The following is a 20,580-nucleotide window of genomic DNA, read 5'->3' as shown; positions in this document are numbered from 1 at the left end:
CACGACAGACGTTACATGTGCTGCCAGCTCGTTGCCTCAGAGCACCGGGACAGACCAGATTGGCAGCAAGCTGCTGGAACTGTGCACCTGCATGTAATTCAAGCCTGCTTGTATCAGATTTGATATATTTAGATTGTGCTCAACGATGATGGACAGATGATCTTCTCTTTGTGAGAGGATAACGGTGCTGGACGCAATACTTCGAAGCCCTCAGGATCGGCCACGAAGTGCCCGTGGGTGGGGACGGGACTGCCGGCGGGATGAGGGGTCATCGGGGCAGAAACCTGCGCACTCACGGGGCGGGGGGCATTCGTGCAATCTCAGTCTTTTTAAAAAGACTGAGTTCAGGAGAGGGGGGGGTGGAAAATTCCCACGCAGCTGCTGAGAAGCGCTGAATCACGCCGCCCAAGGTCGCGCAGCCGGCGAGGGGCGGCGTGCAGGGAGGGCGCAGAGCTGCGGCACGGCACGGCACGGCGCAGCCCCGCAGCGCAGCGTAGCGCCGCGGAGCAGCGCGGCCGCGGCCGCCGCCGCCCCCGGGCGGGCTCCCGCCCCTCGGGCCGACGATAGGCCGCGCCGCGTGGCCTGAGCGCCGCCGCCGGCCCCGCTCCCTCCTCCCGCCGCGGGTCGGTGCGCGGACGGCTCCGTGGCCGGGGGAGGCGTGAGGGCCGCGGGACACGCCCGGCCCGGCCGCGCGCCTTCAGCCGCTCGGGGCTGCGCAGCCCCGTCCTCGCCCTGTCAGCGGGCGTCCGCCCCCGCCCTGTCACGCGGTCCCGTGCCGGCCGCGGGGCTCGGCGGAGGAGGAGCAACAAAAGCCCGCGGCGGGGCCGCTTTCTTATACGGCCGTCTCGGCGCGGCTTCGCCGAGCCTTGCGAGCCGTCGGGCGCGGCCCGGCCTCCCCCAGCCCGGCAGGATGCGGGGCCTGCTGCCTGCCGCCGTGTTGCTGTACGGCGTCGTCGTTCCGGGCGCGTTCGCCGTCGGGAGAAGGAACGTGGACCCCGAGACGAACATGAACATCGTGAGTTGTGGCGCGGGGCGGGTTGTGGAGTGGGACAGAGCCGGGCCGGCGGCGCTGCTGTGGCTGCAGCCTCTGAACGGCGGCGGTGCCAGCTCGGAGGTGCGTTGTGCCCCGTGGTTCCGGGACGGCGGCAGCGGCTATTGCCGGCCCCGGTGCCCCGCACCTCTCCTTCGAGTCCTGCTTCGGCCCCTGATGCCCGCAGTCGATCTCTCTTCTGTGACTTCTGAGCCGGCTGTGTGGGTTTTGCTAGAAAAGAGCGTGCTTACAGAATGTACGTAATGCTGGTGCCGTCCTCCCGTCGTTGCAGCGATAGCTGCTTGCCTTGCTGGTCCGTCCTTCCCTTCCAAAGAGAGATGAACTCTCTGTAGAATGCCCCGGCTTGGAAGCGTCCCGCGAGCAGCGCGCTGCTCCTGGCCCCACGCAGCACCTCCCAGAGTCAAAGCCGGTGTCTAAGCACTGCGTGAACTCCAGGCTCTGTGCTGTGACGGTGCCCTGCAGCACCTGTGCCAGTGCCCACGCAGGTGTCTTCCTTCCTTCTCATCCTCTGCATGCCGCTGTGGTACCAGGTGCTGCAGTGCTTGTTTGTTTTTGGAAGATACTATTTTTTTCTGAGAGAAAATCATAGAATCAGGGAATGACCAAGGTTGAAATGTCACTTTTTGCCTGCCATTTCTGTCCCAGAGCTTTGCCCTGTTACAAAAATCCCCTTTTCAATGCTGCAATCTTTTGCGCTTTAACAAAGGTGCGGCAGTGCGTGGGGACAGGCGAGTAAGTCCTCCCAGGTCCCTGGGTTAATGCTTGTACTCTGGCAGGCTCCTGCCTGGCATAGGTCTCAAAAGAAACCTGTCTGTGGTGGGTGGAGGAATGGCTGTGGCACACTCTTGCCATGTCCTGTAATTTCACCTTGCTGTTGGGAAGGAGCCCGGGGTTCTCTGAGCATCTTGATGAATGAAGTAGGCTGGGAGCCTGACTCCAAGCTTCTTTCTTCTCTTTCTTCAGAGTCAGATTATCATGTTCAGGGGATACCCCAGTGAGGAGTATGAAGTGACAACAGAAGACGGGTACATTCTTTCTGTTAACAGAATTCCTTACGGAAGAAAAGATCTGGGGCAGAGCAAAGGTAAGATTTATTTCTGGTTGGAAAAAGCAGTAAAGAGTGGAAAAGTTCTACGCTTTATAAAAAAGAAAAAAAAAAGTTTGACGGAACTTCTGCTCCTACAGTCATTCAGAAGAAGATTACAGACTATAACCTGTGGAGTTACAGTCTGAGACTGGTGAATTTCATGGCCAGAATGGCTCAGGTGTATTTAGAGTAACTTCAGTGAGAGAAGGGTGAAGGAGTTAAGAAAGCTGCCTTTTCCTGGCATTTCCATTTTGTGACATTAATGCAATCCCTCTGTTGTTTGGTTTTTGATGGCCTGAGAGACCCAGATCTTCTGGCAGGGAGAAAATAGGACTAAGAAACTTTTAAATATTAATTTAGTATCCTGAAAAGAGTTTGACTGTACCATTGTAGCACTGTTTCAAACCACACTGAAAAAAAAAATCTTATAAAAAAGAATTTTGTTCAAAGTGCCTGAACATTTTCGAAAATAGGCACAACTTGTATTCCTCTTCTTGTGAAGTACAACTGAACTATAAGAGTTCCCACTGGGAACTTCACTAAATAATTACTTCCTGATTTCTGGGGCATAGGGGAAAGAATCATTTTGCTCATCGTAACTGCTGAAGCTGCCTTTGCAGTAAGTTACAAGCTAGAACAAGTCCTGCTGTTGTGGTGTCATTTTGTATATGCAGCTGCTTAAATTGGAAGATACTGTAATGAGAGAAAATCACTTCAGAGCATCTTGAGTTGAATACATTTAAAATACAATGCAAATGAGCATATGTAGCAGGTTATTGGCAGCAGTGAGCTCAGGCCAGCTTGTTTTATGGATGTGATTTGATGGGGAGCAGGGAGGGTGGTTGGCATAAACCACCAGATGACTCTTTCACAGTAATCCTTACAGTTTACAAGATTGCTTAAAGCCATGGAAGGAGTGCAGGGGGTGCGCAGATGACAGAAATGGAGTGTAAGCTGAGACTTATGGGAGCGGTAAGGTTTTTGCAGCAACTGAATGATGGAATGCTCTAAAAATGAGTGAAATATGTGTGGAGGAAGAGTGATGGACGGTCTTTGGATCGTTGTCTTGCTCTGCATGCAGAAATAAGTGCATCTGAATAACAGTCTCTGAACTTAGTACTGGTTATACCACCACCCCTTAGAAAATGTCATACTGACAACTGCATGTGTACAAAAGCAGCTAGTTTGCATGCAGACTGCATCTATCCTAAAGACTACTTCAGAACCTTTGGGACTGAAAAAACTTGCAATGAGAGGTTAAAAAAAAAAAGTGGCATTTAAATAATAAATAATTGATTGTCCTTTAGCTGTGGGTGCATACAAGACTATGGGAAATGCTTCTCTTCTAAAGGCCAGGCAGCAGTCTCACCTGCTGGTTCTGCAAGTGTTGGGGTGTTTGCACCATGCACTTTCACAAGGTTGGTGTGTAAAATCAGTGCGTGCGTGAAGCCAGTCAAACCTGGTAGGTGTCTTTTCTCTGAACTGAAGTTTCAGAGAAACCACAGGAAAAAGATGCCTGGAACATGTTGATTTTGTTAAATCTTTCATCTATGACATAAGCAAACAGAAGTTTCCTGACTTGTGGGAATTCTCCACATTCCCCTTGCCACACCCTCTATCCCAAGTTCATGTTTTGCAAAGTGCTTTAATTTTAAAAACAAGGATTACTGAGCACATTTGGGGAAGTATGATCTCAGAAGAATGAAGATCTCAAAGTTCATATTGATCTTAAGTTTTTATAGACTTGGTATCTTTTCCCAGAAAGATACCAATGATGTGTTACTGCTGACTTAGCGTATATATGCCATAATTCTTTTGCAATACCTGCTTAATGTGAATAGGATCCCTTGGAGTTATGGATCACATGATGTTTTGGAACAAACCTACAGTTCCTCTGCTGAAGGGGGAAAAAAAAAAAAAAAAAAAAAAGAGGGGAAAAACAAATGGAGGGCATAAAAAACCAGAAAGTCAATGATTTTCATTTTTAGTAGTAACTAAAAATCTTAGATAACTGCATTGCGCAGGTGAGAATGGCATTGAAATAAGTTCTTCTTTCTTTTGGACAGATTTATATTTTCAATAACTTTATTTAAGCCATGTATAGATTTATTGAAGTTTTAACTGTTTTACTGAAAGGAGTTGTTGATGTGACAGTAGAAGAATGTAAGAGGGATTACATTTCTAAGTGTATCTTCCAGTTAGAATTGGTGTTGTGTGTAATTAGAACAAAAAGTTAATTACAGGAAAAGGTATTTTTAAGTTTCCACCCTTCTTATTCCCTTTTTAGGTTTTAGGACCAAAGGTGATTAAGAATTATTATTGTCGAAGTCAGTTTGCCTTGTGATTGCACAAGTCATGTGCTTCAGGAAGTGAAAACGGAACTGGCAGAAGTTCAGAAACTGGCGGTTAACAGGACAGAATTAAAGCGTTGAAGGATTTGAACAGCTTCCCCCTTTCTATGTTAATTAAAAAAAAAAAAAGAAAATATTGGTTTATCTGAGTTTAGTAAAAGGAAAGAAAATACAAAGCTAGAATTGATCATTATTGAAAACAAATATAGTGTGAGGTGTGAAAATCCTGCACGCGGAAAGAGATGAACTATTACTACAGTATAGAAAACATTAGTGTGGAATTGTACTGTCCTGAGTGCTTGTTTGGCATTGCTGGAGATTTGTTTTTTTTGGCATGGGTGCTATGTCACAATGTTTTTATTTTTTAAATGAAATGAGAAAAACAGGCACCAGAAAGCTCTCCCTTCCCAGACAAAAAGGCTGTCAAGGGAGAGAAATGCTGCTGATTTGGGTTTATGGAACTCACAGCAAACCTTCTTGAACACAGCCTGGTTGTGACTGTTTCTAATGAAAGATCTAAGTCCACTTTATCAATGGAGAAAGCACTGTATGAACTTGGGACTGTTGTAGAACGATGTATCATTGGAGTAAGTTAAATTCCTGAGTAATTTCTGGCACTGAGATAAAATTACCATGTCTTGGATTTCAGTTATTAAAGCAGGAATAAAGGAGTCATTTTCTGTTTTAGGGTAGGAGTGTCAGGAAAGAAGTTTCCTAAATTTCATGTGGATATTCTCTGTGGTGCTTTAGCTACTTACATTGAGGGAAGAAAGGCGTTTGAAACTTAAACGTACTTATTGTCTACCCACATTGTTATTTGGGTTCTGCCAAGAGCTTTGGTATCAAAAAGATATTGGATGGGGCCAATACTGGTACTGCTAATCTTCATAGTTGAAATATTCAAAGTATGAAACTGAAGCAGACTTCCGGTCACTCACCTGAATTTTTCTTAGCTTCCTATTAACATGGAAATGAAAGTCTATGATAAATGCTTTTTCAGGTCCAAGGCCTGCTGTGTTTTTGCAGCATGGTTTGCTTGCTGATGGCACCAACTGGATCACAAACTTGGATTACAACAGCCTTGGCTTTATGCTGGCAGATGCAGGCTATGATGTATGGCTGGGAAACAGCAGAGGGAACACCTGGTCCAGGAAACATATACACTTCTCAGTGAAGCAAGAAGAGTTCTGGATTTTTAGGTATCCTCATCTTTGTAGACAAACTAAGCGTGCTATTTGTGAACAGGTTTCTGTCTTTTCCTGTCACCCCGTTTCAGTTGTGGTGTGGATGTACAAGATGCTTTCTTTCTGTTTGTGCCCTAACACATATATAGAGGAAATAAAGGGAAGTTTTATGGTGAGTGTTGTCTCGTTGTGTCCTGAGACAGCTTTCATAGATGGTCAGTAGGACAGTAATTGCTTTCAGCAGTACTTGGTCTGATGACAGCACCAGAGTGTACAGTTTCATCCAAAGAAAGCTTTTCTTTATATCCAGACAGTTGGTCTTCAGTACAGTAAAACTCTATGCAACCATTACACTCTGATAATTTTGTCTTTGCTTTGTAGCTTTGATGAGATGGCTAAATATGACATTCCAGCTTCTGTGGACTTCATTTTGAAGAAAACTGGCCAGGAACAACTATTTTATGTTGGCCATTCACAGGGCACTACTATGGGTATGTAAGAAGATGCATTCAGTAAAAAATGCTGTGTTTGAAATGATGACAAATTCTATGTGTATGGTTTAATGATGTTTAAAAAAAAAAAAAAAAAAGACTAAAAATCTATAGCTTCTGTTTTTTGACTGCTTCCTGAAATATTCATTGTTAAGAAGAAAATGATTAATGTTTTTGTTCTTACTTTAAGTGGGAAGTTGTTGAAATGAGAAAATGAAGTCACAGATTCAGTACAGTTCCTACTGAAATATGTATTTTGATAAGCTACACATAATAATGTAGAATCATTAGATATAAATCTACCATTTCTGGAATATTTACTGTATGGAAGGCCTGCATCAAGTGCTTTTAGACCTGCAAATAAAAAGAAGAATATTGAGTTACTCAGCACAAACTTTTTATTTTCAGAAGATAAGAAATCCTTCTGATCTTAGAGAAGATAGTAACACTACTGATCTAAAAGCTTTTGCACACATCTTAGATTTTGTAAAATCACCTCCACATGAAATTCTTGTCTGTTGTGTTTCAGTGATGATGTTTGTTAATTATTTTCTTACTATTTGCAGCTTTCATTGCTTTTTCAACTTTGCCAAAACTGGCCAAAAAAATAAAAATGTTCTTTGCCTTGGCACCAGTAGCCACAGTCAAGTTTGCCACTAGCCCACTGACAAAGCTGGGAGCGTTTCCTGATCTGCTTATCAAGGTTTGTTTTTTCGTGTTCATATTTTAAGCCAAAGGAAGAGTATCTATGGCTGAAAACAGTATAACAAAGAATGCTAGTAGCTGTGGATTAGAGATTAGTGTGTTCCACAGGTGCACTGCGCCAGTTTTTCCACAGTAATGCTATGCAAGTCAGCAGTGACTTCTCTGGTTTTACTACTGTCTAATGATACAATTTGCATTGGTGTTATTATGTTACAAGTACAACATCTTAGGTGGAATAAAATAATGGTTGTTTTGGTTACATATTTCTGGAATTTAGGCTAAAGGAATAACACAACAGTTCTGTTTTAGGAGAGTCATATGATAGCTTTACATAGTATACTTCTTGAATTGTCATGAACCTTAACAGATTTATTTCACAATAACTATTAAGTACAGGAGGAAGATTCATCAGAGGGTGATGATGTGCAGCAGCTTTATTTAGATGTTATTAGTCATCTTCTGGAGTTTATCTTTCACCATTAACAGCAAGGGGAATGTAGGCAGACTGGCAGGCTGCAGTCAGCGCCTGGAGTCAAACATTCTGAACACCCTCTTGTGTGTCATTTTTAATGATCACTTCTTTATATCACTTGTGGCAATTCCCATGCAGGCCTGGTTGTCTTCGGAGATAAACCCTTGTACTGGTTTAGTGCATGCTTGTATGCATTATTTGTTCCCTACACCAAAAGCAGCTAACATAAAAGTGGTACTAACAATTGTGATGAACTTTATGTGAGAAGGAGTAGCTGATCAGTGCCCTGTGCAGATGCTCTTGTTGTGCTTGACTTTCATGGTGACTTGCAAAGGAAACAACTGCATTGCACAAATGCATGAGAGCCACAAACCTGTAGGTCAGTCACATTCTTAAAAACGCTGTATCGCTTTCTAAGAAAGTGCTGAATGGGCCACTTCAAAATTTTCAAAGTTTTAAAAATACTAACAAGAGGAAGTAGCCACAACAGCTCATGCTAGTTGTTTTTCTTGCAAATTACTCTCTTTGAGACATATAAGTACAAGGCCATTTCACTTTAGCAGCTTAGCCTTAAATGATTGTGGTGACAAGAAACTCTAGTACTCCTGTAAAATATTGAATTTAAAAATTAATTGAATTTGAGAGGAGACTTGCAATTGCATCATTGTTCCAGATCCCACATACATTTTGTGGGTGGTAATTCAATGCATTGTTTGTAGCAGAAGCACTAACCCTGACCTTCCCCTAGGGCTGTAAACAAGGTGGTTGATAAGGAGGTAGGTGTGTTTTTTTTTTTTAATATGACTTACCTGTCACCAGTGCAAATGGAAATAATTACCTGAAGGATTTTTTAGTATAAAAACTAAAACCAGGTGATTCAGTTCAGTAACATGTCTGTGCTATGTTTGTTATTTTGTAGAACTTGTTTGGAAAGAAGCAATTCCTTCCTCAGAATTTTTGGCTGAAGTGGCTTGCTACCCATGTTTGCACCCACAGAATACTTGATGACCTCTGTGGCAATGTATTCTTTCTTCTGTGTGGCTTTAATGAGAGAAACTTGAATATGGTATGTTTTGATGTCTTTTAACAGTGAAATTATTGCAAACAACACGGTATTGACAGTATCACTGTACCAATTGTTCTTTACATGTAATTAGAAAATAATGCCTTTGTTATGCAAAGTGTACATGTATGTATTTCTTTGGTGTAGAATTAATTGTCTACTTGGAATGGATAGAACTTATTTTTTAAAAAGGTACTGAGAAGCTAAAATAAATTATTTTAGGTATTTTGGAGCAGTGGGTAAAAGAAATGAATGTGATGGAGCAGGAATGTATTCCTCTCATCTTTCAAAGATAAGTGGAAGACATCACTTTCTACCACTTTCAGTGAAACTATTGAAATTTTCTGGTCTCTTGCTGGATGTGTGCAGTTATTTTCTCTGGGGCCAACGTCCATCCCTGCTGATGACTTCATCTCTGGTCCTAGTTGCGCAGGGCTTGTCCATATAACTTTTCTATCTAAAAGCTTGTTCATAGCATCATAGAATGGCTCGGGTTGGAAGGGTCCTCAAAGAGCATCTAGTTCCAGTCCCCCTGCTGCAGGTGGGGTTGCCAACCACCGAATCAGGCCAGTCACTAGATCAGGCTGCCCAGAGACCCATCCAATCTAGTGTTGAACATCCCCAGGGATGGGACATCCACAGCATTTCTGGGCAGCCCATGTCAGCACCTAATAACCATCTCAGTGAAGATTTCCATCTTATTTAGTTAACAGCAATTGGTGTGTGTTTTTCTGTTTTCTTTTTTTAAATGCTTCTACGTCCTTGACAACAGCAGAAGCTGGCATCAGATTACCCATCAGTAGAGGGAGGCAGAGGATGTCTTTGGTTGGAGTGAGATGGAATTAGTGTTATTTTTGTCACTGCTCACCGTGTGTGAAAATGCACTTTGTATGTCAACACAAGGGTGCAGTTTTTTGATATTTTCTTGCCCAAGACATATGTATTTTTCAACATTAAAACTGTATATTTTTAATTTCAGGATACTTAGTTTCCCCTGGATATAGTATACTTTTAAACTGAAGGTGTATGAAACTTTGAGTCATTGTTAATTGACAGCTTCTCATTTAGATGTAGAGTGACTCTGATTTTTCTCTGACGGTCCATGTAAATATTTGTTTCCAACTCTTACAATTATAGCACTTTTTGAAAGGTGCTTTAACTATATAAGAATAATTAGGTATGTCATTATTATGTTTAAAAATGAGCTATAAGCTATGCAGTCAATTGCAGTACATATGAAACTTTTACCTCACCTGTTTGTATGGTGCTTGTTTTTCTTTCTTTCTTTTTTTTTTTAAGAGTAGTTCTAAGAGGAATTGTCAATTTGGTGTTAGTTGTTCCAGAAGCAATAGTGGGTAGAACTTTTGTGCTGTGAAGTGTAAATTGTGTTAACTATCTTGTTGCAGAGCCGTGTGGATGTGTACTCATCGCATTGCCCTGCAGGGACATCTGTACAAAACATGATCCACTGGAGCCAGGTAGAGTTTTCAGAATCTAAAGTGTTCATGACTCTAGCTTGCCTGTGGAATACTGACACCCCCTGATATTTAAGTGGAATAAAATTTCAATGTATGTATGTAGCATAGCCTTGATGAAATTCTGGAACTGCTAATAATCAGAACAGCAGCTGTTCACTGCAGCTGCTTTGATACTGACCTTATGGGACTGAGCCCTATTCCCTATCTCATGGATGGTGATGTTAAACAGTTAAACAGTTTAGGCCAATAAACAATACAAATGGAATGACTTAACTCAGGGAGATGCTGTAACAAATATTTGCTTGCCTTTCAGCAAGCTTTGTTTTGACTAAAAGTTATATTTTTAACCAGGAAAGAGCAGCTGGCTTTATATTCAACTATATTGTTTGGTTTTATTTTATGGTTTTGTTGTTTGTTTGTTTGTTTTTTGTATATTTTGAACTTCACCTCAGAGCACAATTACTTCATGCCTGTGATGCTGCTGTGCTGCTCAGCAGGCTCAGCTATATGCTGGCAAAGAGGAGGAGATGTCATGGCAGCAGCGATCATTGCTGTGTTTGATCTTGTAGCTGGACTTGTTCATTCATTCAGAAGTGATCTGTTGCACTATACACAGTGGTTGAGTATTGAACAGAAGGAAATTTGTGAACACTTTTTTTTTTTTTTCCCTAGAGAGGGGAAATGGTGTTAAATCAGAGTAGACTTCATAATAAAGGTTCACTACTGCATTCATGTAGGTTGCTCTGAAGGTAATACCTTCTACTTATTTCCATGGAAATGACAAAAGATGCAAGAAGTGCAATAACACTATCTGATAGAGCAAATTCTCAGATATTTTCCAATGTAGTCACCACCATTAGCTATGCATTTTTGCCAACAATGAACAAGAGCATGCATACTGCATTTGTAAATGTCTGCACCAGTGGAGGTGACACACTGTTTCTGTCACTTCTGAAATGTGCCACCCACTGCCTCACTGTGTTCACATCCACTGTTTGGTCTCCAGAAACATTCAGCAAGCATCAAGGGATGTCAATAGGTGCCATTTTTTTTCTGCATGGAGGAATTCAGTGATACATATTTGCTTCAGGTGCCATTGTGTCAGACTGCCCCTCTGCTGCCATCTGTCTCTCAGCAACAAACAGTAATAGAATACTGGCAGAAGTGTTCAACCTCTGCTTCCATACCAACATCTGACTCTGACACTGTGGCTCAAAATAATAATATAGGGGGTGTTACTTTTGGAGCAGACCTGGTACATTTAGACAGAATGTTTCAGCAGTAAGCATAAAGTTGTCACATCCTGGCTTTGAATACTGAGAACTGTTTTTCTTAGTCTTTCCTACTGTTGTTATGATTGTTATGACAGTCTGTGGTCTGTTGGTATTGAATCTTAATGTTTCCAACTCCCAAGACGTGAGGCAAAGCAGTGGTCCTTGTCCTTGTTAGTACTTGGCATTTCAGTGTCTCATGTGTGAGCTGCCTTTGCCAGTACTCCAAGATAGTGTCTTTTTTTTCTTTTTTTTTTTTTATCCCTTTGATAAAAGTTTTTTGGATTTTCAATGTGTATGTGAATGTTTGTTCATTTCTAGGCTGTGAAATCTGGGGAACTCAAAGCTTATGACTGGGGAAGCAAGGCTGCAAATATGGCTCACTACAACCAGGTAGATACTTTTCATGGATCTGTTTAAAATTTTTGAGTGTCACAAAAACAAGTCTTCGGGCACTTATTCAAGGTGCTGTGTTTATACTGTGTTCTAAATGGTGTTGCCCAGTAACCAGACTGGAGACGTGCCTTTTTAAAAATAAAGAAATAAAACACAAGTGCCCCCCCCCCCCCCAAAACAAAACAACAAAAAAAACCCCACCAAACCCACAGTCAAGAAACACAGAGCTATAGAGCTCTGAGGTAGTCCTAAATCATTATGGAGTTCATGCTCAGATACAAAGTTGTGGTGGCACAGTGTTTCTTGAAGGTCATCCTTTTGTTAAGATTTAATTAAGATTCTGCCTATGTCATGAAATCCCAGTGCACTTCTCACAAGAAGGGACGTACTGTAATTTCAAGTGTACTGCTTATCCTCAGCTTCTTAATCTTCACCTGTGTTTGTTTCTGAATTGCTGTGTGTAGAACAAAAAATATTTTGCCCCTTGTCATTTTAGTGACTGGAAAATACTGCAGTATTATACTTTCAGAGGAGCTATCACTTCTGGTATTTGACTGGGGTTTAGAAATTCTTGAATGAAATGTGCAGCGAGAAGTCTTGGAAGTGTCAATGTTACCTTCCTGGCTTGCAGGCTCTCCAAGCCACATTTTTACTGCTGTGTGTAATATAATATTGCAGAACCCTTTGGAATTACCTTTTTTCTTGAAAGTCAGGATTCCATCTACAACTCTGGCTGTCTAAAAACAAAAGTGAAAGTCAGAATCTGACATATTTTTACATTTACTAGTGTATTATGCTGCAGTTTAGTACCACCCTAGAGACTTGTTCTTTCTAATGCTTTTGTTTCTGTTTTTTTTTGTTTTTTTGTCCCTCAGTCTACTCCTCCTTTCTACAAAGTAAAAGAGATGACTGTACCAACTGCTGTATGGACTGGTGGACAGGACTTGCTGGCAGACCCAAAGGATGTTGCCATGCTGCTCACTCAGATCACAAACTTGGTTTACCACAAACACATTCCAGAGTGGGAACACTTGGATTTCATCTGGGGCCTTGATGCACCTCACCGCATGTATAATGAAATGATTGACATGATGAGGAAGTATTTGTAAACCAGCATTGTATTTCAGAGTATTAGTTCACCAGAAATTCACCTGTCTGGAGCATTTGCTTTTCTGGCAATAATGCTACATTGCTTATTTATGTTATGTTTTTAAAATGCCAGGAATGACTACTGAATGGGATTCATATTTGATTTTTTTTTCTCAGTATTATTTTTCCCTCTTGCAAAAAATCCTCATTCTAACCTGCTGATTTTGCACACAGTGGCACAAGATCAAAAAACAAGCAGTGTAACTTTGCACACACCTCATGTGTATAGACTTAGTTATGTCTGAAAGACAAAATAGTCCACTGAGCACCAGGAAACTTGAGAATTTAGAAGTATTTTGCTCTGTGTAAAATGCTGCCACTTCTTAACACGTTGCCATTTCTGAGTACCTTTCAGAAGTACTGCTTGTATTGCAGTGACCCCATTTGATGCTGGTACTTCAAAAAGCACTTAGTGACTTCCTGTTGTGTTATTTTAGCCATTATTCAGAAGCTAGCTACATCAGGTGACTTTCTTTTTCAATATTGCCAAAAAGAATTGTCTTGAAGTCATAAAAGATCACCACTGTCGATTGGAAATCAAGAAAAAGGCACTAATCATACAGCATCACTGAAGCTTTCCATGTTCCACATAATAGCTATGGATAAGGATTGTTACTTGCCCTTGCTAATTCCTGGAACAGAAGCAGCAGTTAAAAGGAATAAAAGCAATACCACTTTTATCTTTGTGAATAGGTTGACTTACTAGGAGAATGACATAAAACATTTGTGTTTTATTTGCACTGACCACTAGAAAACTCTCCTTTCCCCCTGCCACTACACTTCTGGTCAGGGAAGGGCCAATGTATTAATTCTATATGTTGAGCAACTTCGTTTGCATGGACTCTTCTCCCTAATCATCTGCTGCTTTGAAAGTCTGTTTACTTTTTTTGCTGGTTGTATGGTGCTTGCCATCATTGTGTTCAGGAGCTATAAAGTATTCTGGTGAAGCCTGGCAGTGTTTATGTCAATTTCCATTTGTCTGTTTCTACTTTACAGTGGGGCTAAGCCCCCACTCGGTGGGGGTAGAGAATTCACATTTGCTTTAGAGGCCTGACTTTGGAGTTATGGTAGTCTCTGGTATAGGTGCCTTGCTCTTTCCATTGACTATGCAGAGAACTTTGACTCCGCTGAATTTCATGCCTAATGGAGATGTATGAACAATCTCCAGAGTCAGTTACCTCAGTCCAGATGGTAATTTCTGTACTTTAGTTGGAGTTTGTTCCAGATCTCTGTAATCCTAAGAGTAAGAACTGCCTTTTGTATATGGCATAGAAAATAGTACACTTTAAACCGAGGCAGCCTTTTTTTTTTTTTTTTTTAATTGGAAAAAGGAAACCACACAAGAAGATGTGTAAGCCATAAATTAGGGTTTGTTTTGTTTTGTTTTTACTCCTAATTCAGTCTCAGGGAGTCCTCAGGCTTTGTTTAAGGAAAAAAGTGGTTTGTGGTATTTCAGTTGTGATTCCTAGCAGGACCTTTAAGTTTGCTTCATATTTGTAGCAGCTACATTTGCTTCTCACTGATGTACTGGAAGGAAGACTGTAGGAATCCCAATTGACTAACTCTGCAGCTGTGATGGTATGATGGCAAGAGCCATGTGTGTTACGTTCATTAAACTTGAGATATTTCAATAAATGTGAGAGACCTGCTCAGAGTTTGGAGTGATGTGATCTGTTTGACTTCTTGTTTCATGTATGCATGTGAACCTTTGTGGCGGAGAACGCAGAGAGCCAAGTCTATTCTCACAACTGTTCATCCATAAAACAAGTACAGTAAAAAAGTACAACTTCCATTTTACTTTTGTCATCAGAGGAACTTTGCCTAAACATAAAGGGCCATTCGTATTGTTTCAGAAGACTTTTCTGAGACTTTTAGATAAGGTACAAACTATAAATAACTGCTTAACTGCTTAGTCATTCTCTAAGCCTGCAGGTTAAGAGTTTCTTTCAAAATACTGACGTGGTGAAAAGCTTCTTGTATCACATTCTTAAACCTTGGGTAATTAGATTGCTTAACTGAGTGTCTGGTAATCTCATAAATAGCATGTAACCACATTATACAACAGGGAACTAATCTTTTTCTTGGTGAATTTGACGTGAATGCCCAGCGTCAGTAGTAAATAAGCTCAGGCCATACCTTTCTGTCCATCCTGAATAGAGTAGATGTGCAGTCAAGATAGCAGGGTGTAATAAATCCTGTGTTTTGCCAGCTTTTTTACTTGTTAGAACTCCTGTGTGCCTGGAAGTAAAGAATAATGGAAGCTTTAAACAAAGCCATTCTGGACCTTCTTTCCTTTACTGGAGCAGGGATGTCTGTGGAAATTGGGAGCTGCTGTGCTGTCAGTGGCCTGCTAGTTACAAGCATTTCATAAGACAAAGCTGGAGAGGCATTGTCAATGGAAGGAGACCTGCAAGATAACACATCTGGATGTGACAGAGAAGAGCAAGACTTTTGATCTAATAAGGAGCAATACTGAATGCTGAAGCAGATCTTGCATACTTGATGCCTGTTCTATAGACCATTTTTCTCTGACGGTGATGTTGAAGATTGGCTGAAACATAAATTTCCAATAATACAAAAGCTGACAAAGAACATAGGACATCTTCCACTGACATTTAGTGATGTGAGCCAACTACGGCAGGAAGCTGGAGACAGTGGACCCTAAGCAGCTCAGCTCATGGATTGTCAGACTCACTGACCTGTCTGTGTGTGAGCAGCATGCACCATCCTGGGCTGTCGCTCCCCGATCTGCAGCACAGATGGGCGCACAGGGGTTGGAACGTTGGTCCGGAAATACTCGGATTAGGAAAACCTGCTCATTCTGTTAAGAAAAGTATGGGGAGCTGAAGATTTTCATCCAAACAGAAGAGAACATCCAAACAGGAAAGAAATGTGTGCAGGAGGGGTCTTAGAGTGTGCAGCACGCCAGGGAGCCCAGTACTGGGGGGCTGCAGGAAGTAGCGGCTCTTGTCCCTTCTCTATATTCACCTCCAGGATTTGACTCTCAGCGTACCAAAACATAAAGAGTCTACAAGTTGAAAAAGACGTAAATATGCGAGGCCCTTTCTTTTCCACTCAACCTGCCGCACCTGTGACAAAGATGTACGCCTCCCGACTTCGTGAAGTCGCCGTCCCCTGCCGAGCGTTTTGCCGTTCCAGGAGCGCTTCCGCAGGCGGCAGCCCTGACGGAAGGCTCCGCAGGGTGGCGCCGTTGCGCAGCGCGGCCGCCGCAGCCTCGCAGGGCCAAGCAGAGCCGGGCGGCCGTCCCGGCACGGGGGCGGCAGGCGGGCAGCGGGCAGCGGGCGGGGCGGGCTCCTCGCACAGGGCTCCTGCAGCAAGGTGAGTCCATGTGCGAAGGCTTCAGCTTCACTGCGATTCCAGCTTGATTAGCTGTTTTGAAGTGAGAGAAGGGACAGCCTTTAGCATCGTTTGCTGCAGCTACTTGCCTGCTCCCCTATCACTGTCCTAAGTTTTCCGCTCTGCTTTGCAGCACCCGCCTGTGCCAGTGGGCTCGGCTGCACCGGGCTGTGCCTCAGCTCTGGTACAGCAACCATCTGTCTGCCCAGAGAGCGGGAGGCTGGCGGGAGGGAGAAAGGGTTTTGCCTCTGCTGCTGTGAGATTGGTTTCAGCATGCACATACCGGTTTCCCTTCTTCCTAACTTTTCCTCGCTTTCCTAACCACTTGTTTGTGTTCTGCTATTTACCTCGCTGCAGGGCCTGGGGTGGGTGCCTGCGTCTTGTGCTCATGTGGAATCTATTTAAGACCCTTTGCGGGGCCTCATTCCAAGCTATGTGCCCTTCAACCTAACTCCAGAGCAGCAGTCTTGGCTTTTTAAGAGACTCGTTTAGAGTCCTGTAACACATGGGGAAGCTGAGCAAAAAACGCCAGGGCTGTATTGTTGAATTAAGTACAGAATGGATGTGTATGCTTCGTCTTTTTTTCACCTTGTGTTGACAAGAAAACCTAAATCAGAGGAAGGAAAATATGTGAAATAAGTGCTTTTTGATGGCAAAGTGAAGGAACTTGAAATCGGTTTCTGGAAAAGAAGAATTTGCTGTCTCTGATGCATGGCGATTCGCTTTCCTGAGCCTGAATTAATTCCCAGCAGGGTGCAACTTGACAGCAGAGTTCATCCTCCTGAGCGCCAGCAGATGGGGCACAGCGGCGGCGGCGGCTTTGTCTGCCTCGGAGCTGCAGGTTGTCGCTGAGGTAAGCTGTGCTTGCAGCCCTCAGCTCGTTTATGCTTTATGTTACAGGATGTACTAGCAATAAGGCTGCAAAATTCTGTTCTTGTTCCTTAAGGGATTTAGGAATATTTTCCTATGACATAATCTGCAGGCAAAATGCCAATTCTTTAAGTTTTAGCTGATAGGCGTAATTGGTCCTACATCTTCTTGAGAATTCATATAGCCATTAAGAATTAGTTGGAACAGTGTCTTTAGAGCAGTTAATCAGTTTTCCTCAACCTCCCTTTTGACAGATTTGGAATATATTATGGAGAAGAATCAGTCCTAGCATAAATCTAATACAATGGAGAATCACATATGCATCTGGGGGGCTTAATTTCTGATTGTAACTACATAAATCAACAGAAAGCATCTCTCAGAAGAAAATGTTGTGTCTTACACAGTGATTGAGTTATAAATGCATTTTTCATGTTCTTATTGTGAACCGGAGGTCAGTTTAAAACATATTTTCAAGACTGAAACAAATCTTGGATGTAGGTCCTCATCCATCAGATTGGTGTATCTCACAGGGTTTTAGCTCACCTACATTCAACAACCTGATCAAACAGCACAATCTCACATCAGCAGAAAATCTGAATCTATTTCTAAAATATGTGTGCAACAGATAAAGCTTTTGAAGGCTGTACCAGAGCTGTCTCCAACATAAAACTTCTGATTGACAGAATAATAGCACAAGTGACAATAGTGTTACTGTTTCAGTAAACTAAGTCTAAGGAGGGAGCAAAATTTGTATTTACTTTAGAGCAGAATCTCTTGACGATGAAATAGCTGAAGCTGAAGACAAACTTAAGGGTTAAGAAACATCCATGCATAGATCAGAAAAGTTCACTGCTAAACTCATTATTCTTAATTATTAAGAAATTAGGAAACTCTCATTTACTCCTGTAAAGATCTAAAATCATCTGAACAAGCTAATAAAGTCATCCAGGAAGCTGAGCTCATTTCCAATATTAGAATAAATGCTGTGTCTACAAAAGAGGTGAGTTCATAGGAAGCTGATGGCAAATTGTTTCCCTAAGTATTCAAAGCTTTGTTTTCCATTTTCAAGAAGCACAGAAGAAGTGTTGAATCAAGAACTCTTGTCTTACCACTGAAAAACTTTCAGCAAATTTGAAATGCTGGGATTCAAATCCGCTAGCTTTTTTTCTGCTCAGAGCTTGTCTATGATCGAAGGAAGATCCTTTAGAGGACACTGGTCTAACCAGTGAATCTTTTATTTACATTAAGTTACTGTGATACTTAGGTGATTTGGTACAAGAATGAATTCCATATCATATCCCTCAAATTCTTACCAGTAACTAAGAGATATTTTTGTTGGTTGTTCTTTTTTTTTTGTTGTTGTTCAATTTTGCATCAGGTCAATTCAGGTGGATTTTGCCTTGTCAAGTGGTTAAAGGAGAACATGACCAAAAAATAGATGGAGATAAATCACAGCTACTTACATTCGGACTGGAAGCATAGTGTAGATCTTACACGGTTTCAACTTAGCCTGTTTTATACCCATGAGATGTTTAGGATGTGTCCAAATTAGCCTATTGGCACACATCTTAATCATCCCTTGAGTATAAAACAAATTAAGTTGAAACCTTAGAAGATCTACACTGTGCTTCCAGTCTGAATGTAGTAGCTATAATTTAGCTCTACTAACCAGCAAACATTCATGGGTCAGACCTAGAGTTTAGGTGCATATACATCCTTGTATATGTCACAGAAAGAAAATCAATAATGGATTATGTTTCCTCACTTATAAAGGCAAAAGGATAGCAAAGGCTGATATAATGAGTAAAAGATAGCAGTCTTTCAAGTGTATGCAGTAAGTGGAGTGGAAAATATTCTTACCCCCTTCCACTGTTTGTTCTACGTTTCAATTTATTTTTCCAACTATGCAAGTCTTTTGTAGAGCTCCAGTGATTACCTGACGAGCTAATTCGGTTCTGATTGTAATGCATTACAGGAAGGGGACTTCCTCCTTAAAGCCAAGCTAAATAAGGAGTTTCTGGGCGGAGTCATCTTCTGAGCAGCCTAGATAAAAGCTTACCAGGATTTACGGAACCTCAGACTGCAATCAGCATGAACTGCAGCGTGCCAGACAGAGTGCTGCTCAGCTGCGCCATGGAGAGACAGCTGGACAGGCTGTGCCTCCAGTTTCTTTGGGACTTTGTCAGAGCAAAAGAGACATTAATCAAGTCACCGTTTTTTCCAGTGTTGTTTTCTTTTACAGTGTACATGGCTTTCTGTCTTCCATATATTGCACTGGACTTTTTAAGCACTAGACTGCCAAACTTGAGAAAATACAAAATCCAGCCACAGAGCTATCCAACTCTTGGAATGATGGTGCCTTGCTTTATTCAGAGTGTGTATCACCATGTTGTGTGGATTTTCCCAGTGACATTTCTCCACTGGTACTGGAAACCAACGAATCTACCGGTGATAGCTCCAGAGCTGCCTCAGGTCCTGCTGCAAGTAGGAGTTTGCCTGCTTCTGTTTGATTTTGAATATTTCTTGTGGCATTTGCTTCATCACAGAGTGCCTTGGCTCTACAAGACCATCCACAAGGTGCATCACAAGCACGTATCGACATTTGCTCTTACTACGCAGTATTCCAGCGTATGGGAATTGCTGTCACTGGGATTATTCGCTGCCATCAATCCATTCCTCCTTGAATGCCACCCTTTGACAGAAATGATTTTCTTCCTTGTCAACATCTGGTTGTCAGTGGAGGACCATTCAGGATATGACCTTCCGTGGTCAACTCACCGACTTGTGCCTTTCGGTTGGTATGGAGGAGCACCGCATCATGATCTCCATCATCTGAAATTCAAGTCAAACTATGCTCCCTACTTCACCCACTGGGACAGACTCTTTGGGACATACACAGAGTCACATCCTAATTAAGAATATTTGCCTATTTGCCTGTGGATGAATTTTTTGTTGATAAACTATACTGGGACATTAATTTTTCAAAGCTATACAGAAGATTGTATATTTGAAGCTACTTAGAAAGTCTATGGCTATTTATAACAAATCTTTTTAATATATGTATTTGTTTGTATACTTGGAACTTCCTATGTTAAATGACTGCAAAAGGGATAGTAAATATCTGTTACTTGAGTTTGTGTGAGTCTAAGTGTAAGGGAAGTGTAAAGAGATGTTCTCTCTTCTTTCTAGCTTTCATAAAGCATTTATTGTTTTACTGTATGATGTTTATACATACACCAGAAAAAAAGATTTTAGGGCTATAAGATGATTTATGATGTAAACAGAGAAGGTACACAGCACGGATTTTGTGGAGTTGAACCTGTCAGATCATGTTATTGCACACTGATGTCATAAAAAAATGCTGCCAGGCAATCAGTACTAGTTTGCTGACTGTGCAATAATTTTGACATTTGTATTTTAAATCTTGATGTTCCATCTGTTTTTAAATAAATATGGTCCTTCTTTTAAAATTATGTTACGTTTCAGGTTATTCATTCTTCTGTTCATATTATGAACCTATGTGACTCCTTTTTCATAAGTGTAGTTTAATTCAGTTTTAGAGGTAGAGTTCTCTCCTTAAAATATTGTCAATTTATTTCAAGTGTGAACCAAATACCTTTTTTGTCATCAAAATTGTAGTATGTTTAAGTGAATT

At 41.7% G+C, this 20,580-nt stretch overlaps 2 protein-coding genes and 1 long non-coding RNA gene across 3 annotated transcripts; 2 read left to right on the top strand and 1 right to left on the bottom strand.

Moving 5' to 3' along the window:
• Positions 1-695: 695 nt before the first annotated feature.
• On the top strand, positions 696-14,352 carry LOC116238146 (putative lysosomal acid lipase/cholesteryl ester hydrolase). Its single transcript, XM_031607677.2, has 9 exons — positions 696-1,015; positions 2,015-2,135; positions 5,490-5,688; positions 6,055-6,164; positions 6,731-6,867; positions 8,261-8,407; positions 9,811-9,882; positions 11,475-11,546; positions 12,425-14,352. Exons 1-9 carry the CDS (start codon positions 911-913, stop codon positions 12,656-12,658), a joined length of 1,197 nt encoding a protein of 398 aa, XP_031463537.2. The 5' UTR covers positions 696-910; the 3' UTR covers positions 12,659-14,352.
• Positions 14,353-14,451: 99 nt separating this feature from the next.
• LOC149917058 (uncharacterized) lies at positions 14,452-15,881 on the bottom strand. The gene is made up of 3 exons (XR_016468803.1): positions 15,788-15,881; positions 15,398-15,519; positions 14,452-14,936 (listed from the first exon to the last, which is right to left on the bottom strand). It is a non-coding gene; the product is annotated as an uncharacterized LOC149917058 (long non-coding RNA).
• Positions 15,881-20,377, top strand: CH25H (cholesterol 25-hydroxylase). Its single transcript, XM_031607698.2, has 3 exons — positions 15,881-16,037; positions 16,808-16,908; positions 18,901-20,377. Exon 3 carries the CDS (start codon positions 19,017-19,019, stop codon positions 19,839-19,841), a length of 825 nt encoding a protein of 274 aa, XP_031463558.2. The 5' UTR covers positions 15,881-16,037; positions 16,808-16,908; positions 18,901-19,016; the 3' UTR covers positions 19,842-20,377.
• The last annotated feature ends 203 nt before the right edge of the window (positions 20,378-20,580 follow it).

This window comes from Phasianus colchicus, chromosome 8 (assembly GCF_987193195.1).
Source record: "Phasianus colchicus chromosome 8, bPhaCol1.hap1.1, whole genome shotgun sequence".
Lineage (NCBI taxonomy): Eukaryota > Metazoa > Chordata > Aves > Galliformes > Phasianidae > Phasianus > Phasianus colchicus.
Note: the sequence above shows the minus strand (reverse complement) of the source record. Positions and strands in the feature narration are given on the sequence as shown.